The 16619-nt window shown below is 42.4% G+C and overlaps 2 protein-coding genes across 10 annotated transcripts in view; one reads left to right on the top strand and one right to left on the bottom strand.

Annotated features, from left to right (window-relative positions):
• LOC143375828 (uncharacterized) overlaps positions 1-16619 on the bottom strand; it is a 193134-nt gene that overhangs the window by 10131 nt on the left and 166384 nt on the right. For 4 of the 8 annotated variants that reach the window (XM_076825344.1, XM_076825342.1, XM_076825346.1 and 1 more), the window contains one exon: positions 14647-16609. In XM_076825344.1, the coding sequence (XP_076681459.1) occupies positions 14647-14821 (175 nt within the window). In that variant the 5' untranslated portion in view covers positions 14822-16609. Of the gene's footprint in view, positions 1-3359; positions 3516-8994; positions 9877-13467; positions 13834-14646; positions 16610-16619 lie in introns of those variants that run through there. The other 4 variants (XM_076825343.1, XM_076825349.1, XM_076825347.1 and 1 more) reach the window with 4 other exon arrangements.
• Positions 1-16619, top strand: part of Ror (tyrosine-protein kinase transmembrane receptor Ror) — a 244867-nt gene that overhangs the window by 63963 nt on the left and 164285 nt on the right. The gene's annotated exons all lie outside the window — the stretch shown is intronic.

Below are 16619 nucleotides of genomic sequence, written 5' to 3'. Positions count from 1 at the left end.
GTCGATTTCAAATTCACCTGGAACTTTGGCAGGCTTAATGCACTCAGGGGATGATAATAGAGAGGCCCCCTCCCCCCCTCCCACTTGGTAATTTATAGCAGCTGTTTCCCCGTGAAAGCGAGCGATAACGAAATTGTCGCACCGAGAGGCGAAAACAGTGGGACGCGGCGATTTTCGACGAAGCAGTCACATCTGCTGCAGAGGTTTGCACATTTTTATTCAGTTCTTTGCTGTCTGCTGCCCCTTTAATTTCGTGCAGGAGCTACTCTTACTCCCGTACACTTCGATGTAAGAAATCTTTTTATAATTCTTTGTATGGAAGAGCGCTTTTATACAAAGTTAATACATTTTGGTAGCAAGCCCGATAGAAGTCAATGTACAGTGCAGAGTCATATCAGTAATTAATTATTTTCCGTGACTCTTTCTTAAAAGCAGGAATTGTAATATCAAGAAAATAAAGTCCTCTCTGTTTTATTAACAAGAGTGGAAATCCCAGTAAAGGATTCAGTACGCCCAAAGCGGGAGGTATAATGTTTTGGTTTAAACAAAGAAAAGTGTTTACTCTATATAAAAAAAAAATATATTTTATATCAGCAAATTTTACTTTAGGTATATGTGATAATTTTACTCTGTAGAAACAAATTTTACTGTACACAAGAAAAATTTTACTCTATAGAAGCATATTTTACTCTACATAAGACAATTTTACTCCATATAAAAATATTTTACTCTGCATAAGAAAATTTTACTGGGTATAAAAATATTTTACTTTACATAAGAAAAAATTTACTCTATATAAGAAAATTTTACTCTACACACGCAAATTTTAACTCTAAATTAACTTTAACTTAAATTTTTACTGTATATATAAAAAATTTGTTTTTTATAAGGAAGTTTTTCTCTATATAATCAAATTCTACTGTATAGAATCAAATTTCACTTAATATAACCAATATTTACTCTATATATTCATATTTTAATCTATATAAGAAAATTTTACTCCATATAAAAATATTTTACTCTGCATAAGAAAATTTTACTGGGTATAAAAATATTTTACTTTACATAAAAAAAAATTTAACTCTAAATTAACTTTAACTTAAATTTTTACTGTATATATAAAAAATTTGTTTTTTATAAGGAAGTTTTTCTCTATATAATCAAATTCTACTGTACAGAATCAAATTTCACTTAATATAACCAATCTCTACTCTATATATTCATATTTTAATCTATATAAGAAAATTTTACTCCATATAAAAGTATTTTACTTGATATAAGAAAATTTTACTCTATATAGGACTTTCGAAGTCGACTTTGATCAAATAGCATTCCACCAACCCCAGCATTGTACTTCCAAACCACCCTCCCCTATATCATTAATTTCAAGTGTCATTTAAATTCGCGCCAATATCCCCCAACAAAAATCCAGTTCCTCTCCTTTCAATTAAACGACGAAACCAAAGCCTCCATTTTATAGGAACCTCGAAAACGAGGGTCCTTCGTTAAGAGAAATCAACGGATTTGCAGCCCAGTTGCCACGCGCGCGTATTCGTCAGCGAGATTTCGCGGGGCGCACGAGCGAAGCGCGGCTTCGGATGCACAAAGTGCATCCGTTTGTCCGTCTTGGAGTCGCTTTGGGGCGCGCGAAACCATCGCCCTGAAAACGGCCAGCCAGAGACAACGTTTCCACTCTGCAGGGTGCTTGCTTTCGCGTTTCCGCCCCGCGTGTCTCGTGAAAGAGCCCCGCGGTTTTACGCTCGACGCGCGATCCGCCGCGAATTCAAAAGACTGGCAAAAGGGTCGCGAAGCGCCCGCCGTTCGAGCATCGGCTCCGTCAACGAGTTTCGGTGGTTTTTCGCGGACCAACGAGGACCACCGTGGAAACGACACCTTTCGCTCCGGTAAAGTTCCCCGGTCGGAGCAGAAAATTAGTACAACCATTCTCATGTCGCGAATACATTTCCAAGGGCTGTAGATTATTCTTCAAGGAGGGGAGATTTGTCCTCAGCTTGGCTTCTGACAGTGTGTGCTTTGCAAGGTAAATAATTACTTTCCGGAGAATTGAAAAGCCTAGCAGATAGATCAGGTTTGAAGTTCGATGGGGGATAATTTATTCTTTGATGTCGCTCGGCGAGTGGGTTGCAGAGATTCGTTTAAGAGTTATTGATGAGTGCGTGGTTTTTCCGAAGGATCGTGGATTGATGCCTGGCTGCTTAGAATATTCATAGGACGAGGTACCTAGCCGCTTTCAAAGCTTGTTAAGGGTAATTGATTGCGTGGAAGTTGGTTGATGAGTGGTTAATTGGAAGTTTGATGAGCGGTTGGTTCATTGAAGAATTCATCGATTAACATGCTTATTCCTTGGAGTATTCAGCCAGGCTAATTAAACGGTTATTATCGATGTTCGGCGGTGGCCAGTGGATTTGGTAAATAATCGGATAATTGGGGAACTCGTCGATTAATATGTAACCCTTCGGTGACGTTAATAACATTACGCAATCGCTTGCCTAATTGGCCAAAGAAAATTGCTTCGAATCCCCTACTTGAAGTGTCTCGATGAGGTACACGTGACGACAGTAGTTTAAAAATAATTGGACGGGTTCGTGCGAGATTCGTAAGTCCCCTGCAATTCAGCCACTTGCAGTGCGATGACTAAACGCGTTAGAGAGAAAAACCCGCTCGCATTGTCACTAAATTTAGTCGCCGTTATAATATTATAACGTCACCCCGCTGTTGGCAAGATTACAGCGTGCTTCTGCACAGGACTACAAAGACTTTACCGCGTCGAGCCGGGTCCCCCCAGAATAATTAACGGAACCTAATCAAACACTGCGAGACGCGTGGCAACTCTACCTTGGTAGGTAAATTTTTTAGAAGCAGATCCCTCGGATTTGTTGCCCGGAGGTGCAAACACGTTGCACGTCCCTGCAACCCTGCTGGCATTCGTTTTTGCACTGCTTTAAAAACTACTCCGCACTCTCGCTTACAACTCTGCGAATTGATTTAAGGAAAATTCGCGGAATTCTTTGTCGAATGGGAAAGCCATATTCCGCTACCTTGGCAAAAGAGAGATTTAGATCGCTACTTGCACTGAAATATAAATTAAAAAATTCCCCTTCAATGATTGAAAGCCACGAATTTTGCCAGCTTTGAATTTTTTAAAGTTCAATGAGAACTCTCAGCACTGTAGCACCACTTCGATTTAATACCCAGGCACTCGTCGATCCAAATGCACTTCCCCAAACTCGAATTCCCTCCGCTCGATATCGAATTAACTCGACCAGATTCGCCCCCACCCTGGAAGACCCGAGAAGTCTTCCGAGAAGCAAGCCCGCTGAATCGCTGCCACTACTCACTGTCCTGCATCCGTCGAATTCGAGCCACTTTGTGCTCCCCCGCGTGCCGAGGGGACGGAGGAGGCCTCTCGTGGGTCCAGCGCGCCAGAAGCTGCTTCCTGAAGCTGCGGAGCCTCCTCTTCAGGAGCGGTTCATTGTCGCCCTGTTGTCAACCAGCGTCTACGGCGATCGCGGCGCCGTATCGCTTTCCCGTATGCTAATTTTGCTGGTGCAGTCACGTGCTTTCGCAACGCTACTACAAGTCCAGGGAGCCCGCGGTGGATCGCGCGAAAGCGCGGCCGATATATCGCGCGTTTCCGCGCGAAACTTCTGTTATTTCGCCCCGCGAGCTCAGCAAGACGAGTGAATCTGAGTCGTTGGAAAATTTCACGTGTAGGCAAAACGAGTTGACTCGCGAAACTTTCGCAATTGCAAGCGGGGTTGGGGCGCGGGATTCGAGTCACCGATTTGGCTCGAATTTGGCACGGGATGTGTAATAATTTGTGAAATGTTTTGGGGGGGTGTGGTTCATTAGTTGGGGAGAAAATGCGGTTGAAAGTTTTGCCTTTTCCTGACACTTGATACAGGGTACTGCGATAGTAATTCTAGATTCGTATTATACATTTTTCTCGGCTGTAATTATTCCTGTGGTTGATTGTTTAAATTGTCTGTAGATCTGTGTAAAGAATTGGGGAGAGGAAATTTTGAGCTGACGTTCTTTATGAAGTTAACAGTAGGGTTTGTTGGTTTTTAAAAATCGATTTTTTTATAAGTTTGTAAAATTCGAAAACCGGGTTTTAAATTTAAAAGAAAAGGTTTCATATACTAGGATTAATTATTTAATTAAAAACGTTTAGATTTTTACCTGAAATCGCCTCGGAAGCAAACATATTGTAGTAGGTAACAATTTACTGCGAAATAAATCTTGATGAGTTCATATTTTCGGAAGAAAATACTAAATGAAATAAAGATTTATAATTTATATTTCGTGCGGATTTTAGTTATTTTTTTTTATTTGTCTTTGTATAGATAGAGAATACTTTATTTTGTTATTTTTTTTGTAATTCCATAAATATTAAAAACAACTGAAATTTTTTAAAATAAGTACAAATATTTATTTTCTATTTTAAGTATATTTTTTTGTGAAAATTCGAAAACCGATTTTTTGGGAATATTGTAATTCGAAAACCGCCTTTTTCAAAAGTCGGTTTTTACATAAACCCTAGTTAACAGCATGTAGGTATTTGAAGGTAAGGACTATGTAGAATATTTTAACCAAATTTATTTATTAGCAACAATTGAAACTGTCTAGAGGTATATTGAATGGACGAGGTAAACTCAGTAAGTGTCCAATTATTCTACAGTACTCTTACATTTGAAATTCCTAACTCTAATCTCCAAATGCTAAGCTCAAGTCATGAAACTTAATAATCATACAAACACGAATCAGAGAAAATCCATTGCCTCGTCTTTCAGTAAATTAAACCCCCGTCAAGCCACGTAAAGATCGCGCAGCTTCCCTTCGAATGAAACCAAATTTCGCTTAATGCGCGCGCGCAACTATTATCAGTACCCCCGCTTAATAAGCTCCGATAAAGTTAATTCCAACGCATAATCGCGTTAGAAGTTTAAACGCAATTGCGACGTGACCCGCTCGGAGGAATCCTGTTGGCCGATGTTTCCGCAGAATTCTCCAGGCACGGTTTTAGGTAGCTCGAGCAGCGAGATGTAAAAAGCACAGGGGAGTCGCAAATCAATCAGAAACTGGAGATACGGAAACCACTCGGGGGGGCTGCATTAGTTACATTAATAGCTTCGCTTGATAAGCCTCGGCCGAATTGAATTTGCTCGAGCTTTTAATGTATCGCGATAAACTCCGAGAAGCTTTATGGATTGCTTCCGTTACTAGTTGTTCATTGTGCGGCGTAGAAAATCGTCCGGGGATCTTTGCAAGCGTCGGGGCAGCGACGTAGAGAAAGTGTTCTAATAATAAACCGATATAAAAATATAGAGTACCAAAAACCCCGGTGGAAGCTCGAGTTAAATGCAGTAGAAGATTTCAGTTTGGGAATTGCTGGAAAAATAGCTAGCAGCAGCTTCGATCAGCAAGCAGTAATTGCAATCAGATTTCACTGCAGATTTCCTATCCCAAGATCCCACAAAAGTGTAAACCATTTTTTTTAACTCGACATTATGTTTCGCCGAATATATAATTATGTGTATTTTAATTGAAAAATAAATGCCCAAGAGAGGGCATGCACGATCTTCTTAAAAATCGTGTAAAAATTAAATAACGCAGAGGAAATAATTTGAATACAAATTTAAAGTTAGATAATTTCTAACGAGGGCTAATTTATTGCGACATATTTTTTTAAAGATAAAGTTTGTCGCTCTGAATCGTCACTTACTTATTGATTCTTAAATTTGAAACAATACTCCGTCTTCTTCGTGCCATTTATTCATCGGAATGATACACTATTTACTTTATAGTTAGAATTTCTTCTAACTTTTCGCGTGACTGGTCGGTAAAAAACAGTGTCGAGTATATTACACTATAATTTGGAACACACGAACCTCCTCCTTCGAGAACCCGCAGCAGCACTTAATTCAATAAAAGAAAACACCTAAGACCCACCCCCGTGAAAGGGTAAATCATTTTAATAAAAGAACCCCATCGCACTGTTACACAATTTCCACATATTTCAATTATCAGAAGAAGCTACGAACACCAGTGTTAATTCAAATTTATTACAGCAAATTACCTCTGCCCTTCCTCCGCAAAGGGGAGAACCATTTTCCACGAGCACCTATCAGGCTGCAATTTCCACATTTCCCGATTACCAAATTAAGACCCGATTAGGTAGCAACGTTAGCTCCAAGTACGCTGTGGAAAAAAGAACTCGACCGAAACCTCTTTGAATTAAAAAGGAAATCGTCCCAGCGCGGCTGTTCCTCGACGGTAACCACCCAAGTACCACCGCGAGCCTCCAAGCAGCCATTGAAGAATTGGAACAAAAATTGCAAACTGCGGGAAAGCAGTGCGCGCGGGAAAGAGGGTCGCGAGATCCACCTCGGGATTTTAATATCGCGAAACAAGCCGGATAATACGAGGATTCATTCCTTTCCCTCCGCGGAGGGCGGGCTTTTCATTCTCCCGGCAGGAAATTCTCTTTCCACCACCCCTTGTTTCTCCCGCGAGCAAATGATATCTTTCCCGGAGGAAAGCATGTGGATTCTATCAGCGAAAATCATATCCACCTGTGCCCCGTGGTCATTATCGTGTCTTCGTTTTTTCCTCGGCTAGATGGGTAGGGGCGGGCGTACGGGGGGGCGGGGGACGAAGGAGAGAATATTAAAAACTTTTTCCATAAAGCGTCTTCGCGAGGCGAGCACCGTTACGCCGAGCATGAAAGCCGTTTTCTTGCAGTCTCAAGCGTATCCAGCAGTTTTTCCGAATTAGTTCAGACGGCTCTCCCCGCCCTGGTTCTTTTTCTCCTTTGAACCGCCGCGGGGGGAACGAGCGCGAGCTTTTGACGGATAAACGTGGGAGTCGCGCGTCCGCGGAGAAATGAAACGGATAGGAATTTGTAACGTTTGATTCTCCGTCGCGAATGAAAGGAATGTTTTTAATAAGACGGCCCCGCGGTGCAGCGGTCGGCGCTGGCGTTCGGGTGGAAATTGCGAAGTTCCTGCTCGGAAGTGTGGGCAAAGGGGAATGGAAGCCTTCTGAGAGAATAGAAACTAGCAGTGATAATAAGAACTTATATTAATGATCGTTAGTAAGTACTGGGTCGGAGGTTGAAAAGTTGGAACTTAAGAAGGGCCAGAAAGTCGTAAGATGCACATTCTTTAGTTTTTGAAGAGCCATAGAAATTTTGTAACATAAAGATGCGTACTCTTCGGCAGGGCGCACTCGGGGTTTAATTTTTAGGGGAGCCGAGGTGAAGGGATAACAGTATTTTTAATGCAAGTTTGATAAAATTCATTAGGGGGTTATACAAATTTATTTAACCCTTGTTCGGTGACGCGGAGTCTGAAAGGCTCTTGCAGAATTATTTATATAATGTTTTAATATTAGGTAGTGAAATGGAGGCAACTTTCAGGGGCTTTGAGTAAAACATGCGAAAGTGTCTTTTTAAGTATAATGAACTCCAGTATATGGTTAAAATAAATTTAGGCTTGGCAATGTGAAATTATTAAAGAGGAGTCTGTGAGACTCTACGTCACCATTTATGTGAAAAAAATAAAATGGGACGTTACCAGTTAAGGGTTAAATAGTAAATCCCAGTTGTCTTTTTATAAAACATACAAATTTACAGTAGGTATATTAATTCAGATTACGTGACGGAGACTTTGCAAATTTTTCCATTCCTTCAAGCTTCAAAAGAGCCACATTTAGATACCCAAAGACCCATATGTTGGCGACCCAGTGTTTCGTGGAAATTCTCAAGCTTCCTCGTCCGTTACCGAGATTCAATTAAAATTCTCTGTCTTAAATTTCCAGCTATTAATTTTTCCTCAAGTTCACTGTAAAATTAACGACTGCAGACCCCCTTGTGGTCCAGTGAAATTAGACGGAAGTCTGCTCAACCTACGGAGTAAATCCCAGCCAGCTAAATTGTGGTATGAGCCGTTATTTGGTTCGTACATCGATTCGACCGCTGCTAAAAATTTTACAGAGAGTTAAAAAAAATAAAAACTGTTTTTCACGAATATCTCGTTATCTAGCAGTTCTACGACAAAAATAGTTATTATGAATTTTATAGAATATGAAATTCTCTACAAAAAAGGTCGTATGAGTTTTTTTGTAGGAGTAATCATTTTCGTGTATATCGGATTACCAAGTTCCAACCCTCTAATTTTTGACAAGGGAAGATCTCTAAGCCGGAAATTCAAAAAATTATCAAACTCTGTAAATATGCAGGGTATGTCCTCCTGAGTACAACACAATTTTGTTTGCTGCCCAAATTCACGCTAGGGGGTGAAATTGACCTCTGAAAATCCGTGTTTTTTTTCTCGATTTTGTGTTATAACTCGTGAACCGTAAGAACCGTAAGAACTATAATTTATCAAATGATAGTCCTAATCAAAAGAAGTAACTTTTTCCTGAACACTTATTTTCTCTCTGCTACAGATCGCGAGTAATAATACAAAGTAGAAAAAAATTCAGGCGTCAATTGCACCCTTTTGGAGTGAATTTGGGCAGCAAACAAAATTGCGTTGTACTCAGGAGGACATCCCCTACATATTCCCAGAGTTTGACAATTTTTACAATTTCCGCGTTCGAGATCTTCCCTCGTCAAAAGTATGGGGGTTGAAACTTGGTAACCCGACATACATGAAAATGGTTACTCCTACGAAAAAACTCATAGGACCTTTTTTGTAGAGAATTTCCCAAGCTACAAATATCATAATAACTATTTTTATCCTAAAACTGCTAGATAACGAGATATTCGCGAGAACCTGTTTTTATTTTTGTTAACCCTCTGTAAAATTTTTAGCGGCAGTCGGACCGATGGGGACTTTGCTTCCTAGGATTTATTGCGTAGGCAGATCCTAATTCCACTAGACTATTCGATCGAAATTCATGCATCGCGCATCGGAACGAGTCTAAACACCCGGCAGCCCATGAAACCCCAATAATTGCATAACCTACTCGCTTTCTCTTCCGTTCTGCTTCTTCCCCTTTCTCTTCTCTGCATCGTGGTCCTCTGTCCATCTCTCCATTCCAAACTGCCCCCTTCCCCGGCGCTCACCCACGCACCTCGCCAGGCCAGTGAATTAGAGTCCTGGCCCGAAGTATGCCAGCACCGCTCTTGATTTACATCCCACAGGGATACATCTAGCCGGAGTCATTCCGCGGAGAGCCATTAAATAATCTGGCCGGGGCGGTCCGTCAACAAATAAGGCCGCGGGCAACGGCGCACCTGAACGTCATCCGGACGTCGGTTCCGAGAACGTAACCCGTGGATCCGGGGCGACCGCGCGGGAGCTAGCTGATGGATCGGCGATCTCCGCCAACGTGCAACCCATTCATTTTCCACCACGTCGAAACAGAGCTACTTTGTGACGCTCGGGCGTCCTCGCTCTAAATCTTGGGAGCCTGCTCCAAAAAACTAGACCAACATTGCTCCACTGGCCCTCCTTCCCTCCGCGCCATCGGAGCAGGCAACTGCAGCTCTAATTTCCCTGGGAATCTGCTCGCGCGGGGGTGGCATTGAAAGGCGATGGCAGGCTCGCGATTCGGGGGCAGCAATCACCAGCTCCCAAAGTCTGTTTTATAAGAGACTCAGGAAGAGCAGAAGCATGACGAAGTTGAACAGAAATCTCCACTTGCAAAGTGTCGAAACCAGTGGTGTTCACAGATACTGTCTATCACTCCACCACGAGACTTGCACCCATTCGATCACATCGCCGCAGAGTCCAGAAACTATCCCCCAGTTGCAGGTGTTCCGCGTTGAAGGTAAACAGAGGCCAGAAATCATCCTGGGAGGCTTGACTTTGGATCGAACTAGTCACGCTGCTGATCTCTTCATCGAAGGGTAACTTCCATGCATCTTGAAGAAGTCTTTCCTCGACAGCACAACACGGGCGTCGATCGCCGGAATCCTCGCCGAGGGATCAGTGGATCAGCTGCAGGCCACGCTACCTGCGACCTGCTCTCGCTCGAAAGTCGCGGTGTTGGTTCCTCGCCACCCGTACACTGGGGAAGAGTTTCCGATAAAACGGCCCGGCATGTTGGTCGTTTTGAGTCGCCGGGCGAAACTAGTTGGCGGATGGCTACACACTGTCGAAGCCTGGCAGCCCTCTCCTTTCGAACTCGCGCGCCTGACTATTTAAATCTTTTGTAGTAGCTGGTGGCGTGCCGGGTCTGCCTCGAGGCAGATTCTTTCGTCACGTGTCGACGGAAACGGCGAAGGTGCCTGGGATTCCTGAACAGTGGGCCCCTTCAGGGGGGTCTCAGAGCCGACTGAACGGATCCTTAGATTTTGGGGATATTTTTGAATGGCGGCCTTGCTCTCAAGCAGGCATTTAGGAGTAAACAGGGAAAGCGCCTTGCTGGGGAAAAGCAATTCTGAAAAAGCATCCGACGCTGGTTTATGTGTTTTCCTTTCAGACGCTCTGCAGAGACTTTCTCGTGGGACATATTTTTAGAGCCATCCGCGTGGAGGTTGAAACGGTGGTGGTTCTTTTCGCGCAGAGTAATTTGGAGAATTATATGGGAAAGTTTCTCAGAGGCGGGTAAAGATCGTTCAGGGAATCCTCTTTTTATTAGCAATTTAGTTTCTTGGAAGCAATTAGAGACAGCGGAGGAAGGTGGAAGGTTCTTGCGTCGATTCTTCTTCGGTCCCCAATTGGAAGAGAGGGAAGTGTGTGACTCGTGCGTGTGACGAATTCGTTGCTTTCGAAGCGCGATCCGTCAGGCGTTTTAAAAACGACTGGAAATAATCTGGCGTGACGCACGTGGCGTCTGGCTTCCGAGGAAACAGGCACCCTCGAAATTGCGGGGTCGATGCAGGTGGAGATAGCCTGAAGAAGTTAATTGTCCGGGTACTCGAAAGAAACCAGCGGCGGCCGGTGCTCGAATATCTGTGCTACTGTTTCGAGCAGCTTAAAGAAATTTCACTTGCTCGGATAGAGGAGATGAGCTTGGAATACTCGAGCAATTGAACGTTCAGCAGCGATATATTCTTAGTGGATAGTGGAGAAGTTGAAATAGTAAACGATGTGTGTAACAAAGAAATGAGAAGGTATTTTTTTTTTTAGTGAAAAAATAGGTAAATTACATGCTGAAGATTGTGGTAAGCGCAGTGGTGCTGGAACAATTTATTTTAGTTTCTGGAGCTGCCGTAAGATAGTGCAGAGATCGTAAGTGCCAACGTCGCTGTGGGTGAAAAAAAATATACTGAAAATCTTCGCTTACTTTATTTATCATTTTAAAACTTACTGCTTCAAAATTTACCATTTCAAAGTTTACCGTTCCGAAATTTACGATTTTAAAATTTACTATTTCAAAATTTACCGTTTTAAGATTTACCGTTTCAAAATGTAGGATTTTAAAATTTACCGTTAGAATATTTACCATTTCAAAGTTTACCGTTTCAAAATTTACCAATTTAAAGTTTACCGTTTCAAAATTTACCAATTTAAAATTTACCATTTCGAAATTTAGGATTTTAAAATTTACCATTAGAAGATTTACCATTTCAAAGTTTACCATTTCTAAATTTACTACTTCAAAATTTACCATTTCAAAATTTACCATTTTAAGATTTACCGTTTCAAAATTTACCATTTCAAAATTTACCATTTTAAGATTTACCGTTTCAAAATGTAGGATCTTAAAATTTACCATTCCAAAATATACGAAATCAAAATTTACCATTTCAAAAATAACTACTTTTGAAGGTCACTATTTTACTTTTCCCTCTTGATACCTAGGTATTATTTTAATCGAGCACAGACTTCGTCGCGAAGGAATTTCACAGTGACGATACTTTGCTTTTCGTAATTATGAGGGCGCCTGTAGAATTTTTGAAAGAGAGAAGGGTCTATGAGATCTCTACTTGGAAAGTGATTTGCGCCAGACTAATTCGAGCGTCCAGTGGCTGGACACAGACATTCACATTCTACTCGTACGGCCAGACACTTTTTCCCTTCAGATTGTCCTTTAATCTGTCACTGCACCCCTGTCACGTCTGTCAAAAGCTCAGGGAAAAAGCGTCCCCGTAACTAACGAAATGTTGCTGTTTTTGCCGCTTTTTCTCGCGGGTTGATTTAATTGTCTCGGTATTTCTGCCTCCGGAAGGGGTTGAAGAATGGATTCTAGGGGTGAACTGCAGCTCTTCCTAGCAGTTGAACGTAGAAAACTTTGCCAAGTAAAATTACCATCGATCAAATCATTTCAAAATGAATTTATAATTCCCATCACAGTGATCCAAAGAACTAAAAGAATTTTCATATATAATAATTTTAACTTATGTTCCCCCAATTATTCTCTCAAAATTCCATCTTTTAAATTGACTTTACAGCTAAAAATTAGGGAAATTAATTTTCAGAAAATTTACGCGCACCTTCTAAATTTCTTATGTTTTTTTTTTTTAAATCAGTGGGGTTTCATTCCCGGTGCATTCTGTAAGTGATCATCGCACAAAGGGAATTATGAGCCCAGGATTATCCGACAGTTTGCTTTGAGATCGATCCACTGTCGAAATCCATCGAGCTCCGTGGCGCTTTAATATGCCCCGTGCAATATCAACATTTCACACCCACGTCGAGACTGTTTTGACTTTCGAAACACATTTTCACGGGCTCCTAGACGCCGCGGAGGCTTTTCGAGAATCCGTGTAGAGACGACATCTGGGTTTCTAGAGCTTGAAGGGAAGAAGCGAGCCGTGGGCGAGAATGGCTGCCAAAACAAAGCTTTTCTTGGCTACTGGGATAAACAAATTTTCAGAAAATCACCGGCTTTCCGCGTTTCCTCGCCCCTGGAATAATATTCAGGTGCGTTCTAAACGCTTCTATTATCGTCCCCTAGTTCTCCACCATTTCGGCCCTCCTACCCCTTCCTCGGCGTTCTTTACGATGTCGCAGTCATAAAATTCGAGGGAGTTTTTGAATCTTTTTACATTATTTTAATTTAGTATTGGTATTCATTCTTCTGGATTTGGTCCTCTTCCTTAATTTTCTGCGCAAGGTTGCCACTATTTCCCCCCCACGAATTCTTATTAAAGAATATTTGGGAATTATACTTTGAAATTTTAAGAAAAATACTTTCACTTTTCTGTAGATAGAATATTCAACACGTTTTTGATTCTTTTGATCTCTATTGATTTTAAATCTCCTTCTAACAACTATAGTATAATAAAATCTACACTATACCTATCATTGGAACGCATTATCACTTTAATTTAAAAGACACCCTTGATCTTACCTACGCAAATACTAATCTACAAAAATTTTAAATTAAAATGTGCTCTTCCTTTGCGAAGATCATATTTTCACACGGCCTAAATATTATTTAGTCTTCCAAAATTCTGTTTAAACAAACACCAGCATATTATTCCAAAACCTCCCTAAATGAGATTGATCTCTAAAAAAATCCTCCTTTACCATCATCGATACTCACCATCATTAGGATCTCCGAAACAACTGGCCAAAGAGGTGAAGCAACTCCATTAGAACAATTGTCAAACTTTCTTCACCCGTCTCCATTTTTAAAAAAAAAGCTACACTTCCGAAGGTTTAAAAAGAAACCAGCCACCACCGAAATCTTGCCCTTCCTGCACTCGAAATCGCGATCTCTGTTCCCCTCTTCTCTGCCCTCTGGTGAGCGTGGATCTTACCCTACACCGTGCTCCCGAGGATCAATGGCGCCCATAGTAAATAATTGTCGCGGGTTGACGAGAAAGTGCATCGTAAAATTCGCAATCGAAAGCTGGAGCATCGGAGAACTGCGTGGCTCGAGAACTGCCGGCCGGGCAAAACTTGGCGCGTTTGGCCAAGTTTCGAAAATAGTTTCCAGCGGATTGGAAGCAGGGATCTAGTGCAGGTTGGCGTCTATTTGCGGGTTAGAAAGAACTGGACTGGCCAGGCCTGGCAACCTCAACCTCCCGAATTCCCTAGCGACAGATCCCTAGCCTTCCCCCAAATATATTCATATTTCCATATCGTTCCAAAGTGCACAGTTAGTACTAAAAAAAATGTAGAAATTTACCATGTAAACTCCTGCAAACTCTAAGTACCTACCAACTAGCTAAGCAGAGTGAAATTAAAAATACAGAGTGAAATTAAAAATACAGAGTGAAATTAAAAATACAGATTAAAATTAAAATTTTTGAGAAGCCTGCTTCTGATATTCCATTGCTCCACTATCTCACTTCAGAATAAGAAGTGGGGCCTAAACTAAGTACCTACCAACTAGCTAAGCAGAGTGAAATTAAAAATACAGAGTGAAATTAAAAATACAGAGTGAAATTAAAAATTTTGAGAAGCCTGCTTCTGATATTCCATTGCTCCACTATCTCACTTCCAAATAAGAAGTGGGGCCTAAACTAAGTACCTACCAACTAGCTAAGCAGAGTGAAATTAAAAATACAGAGTGAAATTAAAAATACAGAGTGAAATTAAAAATTTTGAGAAGCCTGCTTCTGATATTCCATTGCTCCACTATCTCACTTCCAAATAAGAAGTGGGGCCTAAACTAAGCCGCCTAAAATACACCCTCAGAAATCACGAGCCCTCTAATTGCGAGGGTTCAACACTAGGCACCACTAAAAAGCTTCGAGTAATTAAGAAATATTTGTACCTTGCTCGACTTCAGCATTGATGTGAATAGTCCTCAGCCTGAGCTCCTCGTTCTCGTAGATCATCCCCCTGGAGGACTTCCTGTCGAGTTTTCTGTTTGGTTTCACGCTCACGTCCCTGCGCCTGGTCCTCAGCATCCCAGCGCCACCTACGCTCACCCCGGTGCCCGCCATCATTTTTATCAGCACGGCAGAGCGACGCGATTATAAAAATCCACTTGTTCACTTCGTCGAGGTCGGCGGACAGTCAGAATTTCGCGGCATAGTTCGAACTTCGATTCACCCTTGCAGAAGGGAGGTGCGCATCCTCCTTGAAACCTGCGGGCCCGTTTCCACTTGGACTTCTATATCGCCCAGCTTCTGGCAATTTTACGATCAACTGTAAGCTCTTTGATGGCCTTTTTACTTTCACTCGACGGCCGCGAACGCGGTGAATTGTATGGCGCCATTAGGAGGCGGGAGAGGGACTCGAGTGGTGCTTAATTTGATGTGGGCTCGTGGCCCCTGAATTGCTTAAGGTCCCTCGTTGTACGAAGCAACTGAGTTGCGAGTGTTCTGTGTTTCTTCTGTTTCTAAGAATTACTCTTCAGATCTGTCGCTGAGATTTTCTGCTACTCATCTTCCTTCCAACTGGTCGCACAGCGCGCCATTAGACCCTTTCAGGTCCTGTTTTGCTAGTTATTCCGTTACAGTGTCTCAAAGGTTTCTTTGTTTGTGTCCCACTACGCTCTCTTTTCTATTTTCTTTCATCTTTCCTAAACTGATCGGGCTTCCTCGAAGCTCTTCCCCGAAATCTCTCACCCCTTCTCGAAACTCCTGCTCACAAGTCCGAAGGAGCCACCAGTCCCCATCGGATTTCCGGAAAAATCTGCGAAGCCTCTCCCGGGGCGCATCCACCTCGATCGCACCGCGGAAACGATGCCGTCGAACGCACCTCGCTCTGCGAGCAGCCGCCCTCGTGCATCCGCGCTGCACCAAGGAGAATTTGCGTCAGTCGTTCGTTTGCCACGTGACGCCTCACCCGCGCAATTTGCGTCCCCATTACTCACAGTTTATCAGCGCCCACGAGCGTTCCTTTTGTTCGCCCGTGTTTCTTTCAATTCATTCGCGCGTCCGCGGGGATTTGTCCGCGCGACAGAAGACGCTCTTCCGCTCTCCCTTTCGCTTCCAACCCCCGGGCGGATCTACTCGCGCCACCCTGTCGAATTTATCGTCGTCCGATTTCTACCTGTCGCGAGTTCCCACGATCTTTGGGAGGATTCTGAAGATCTCGCGGTACTCGACGATCATCCAAGTCCTCTTCAAGGGAAGCTTCGCTTAGGTGTTGCTGTTATTCATGCAGGACTTTGGGGAACAGTGGGGTTGGTGTTGCTGTGGTCTTCTTAAAGAATTTTACTTTTTTCAGGGACCTTTTTGTAACCTTTTACTCTGTGCTTCTCTGTTTTCTTTTACTTGTTGCGGTGCAGCTCTGAGAGAGTTCTGTTTGGCTCGCAGGCTCCTCTTGTGCCCCTTGCCTTCTTATTTTAAGTTCCTTTGAAATCTCTCCCTCATTTAAGCTTCTTGAAGATTTCTTTAGACTGCAGATTCCTCTTTTATTTCGGACTTGTCCAAAACTTTGTGGTCTCTTTCAATTCTCCTTCGGGCTCATTTCCTCTTTGTTTTCTTTGAATCCTCTCGGTTCTTAGCTTCTGGTATACCTTCCTCAAGTTTTTCTTAGAGTTTCCCTTCGCGGATCCCTTCTGGACTTTCTTCGTGCGTCAACTATTTTCATTGGGATTTCGTTGGGATTTTATTCGTCGACGAGTCGAAAAACTTGCCGTTTAATTTAATTGCAGAAATTTGACTTTCAACCGCAGGAGGGGGTGAATCACGTTCGGCCGGAGTTTCTTCCTTCAGAGTTCGTCAGAAAACGGCGGCTTGGAAGTGGTGTCTTTTCTATCGCGTGGCCATTGAAAGTATCTGAAACTGAGAATCC

This window comes from Andrena cerasifolii, chromosome 13, assembly GCF_050908995.1.
Source record: "Andrena cerasifolii isolate SP2316 chromosome 13, iyAndCera1_principal, whole genome shotgun sequence".
In the NCBI taxonomy this organism is placed as follows: Eukaryota; Metazoa; Arthropoda; class Insecta; order Hymenoptera; family Andrenidae; genus Andrena; species Andrena cerasifolii.
The sequence above is the reverse complement of the archived record's forward strand: the minus strand, read 5'-3'. Positions and strand labels throughout refer to the sequence as shown.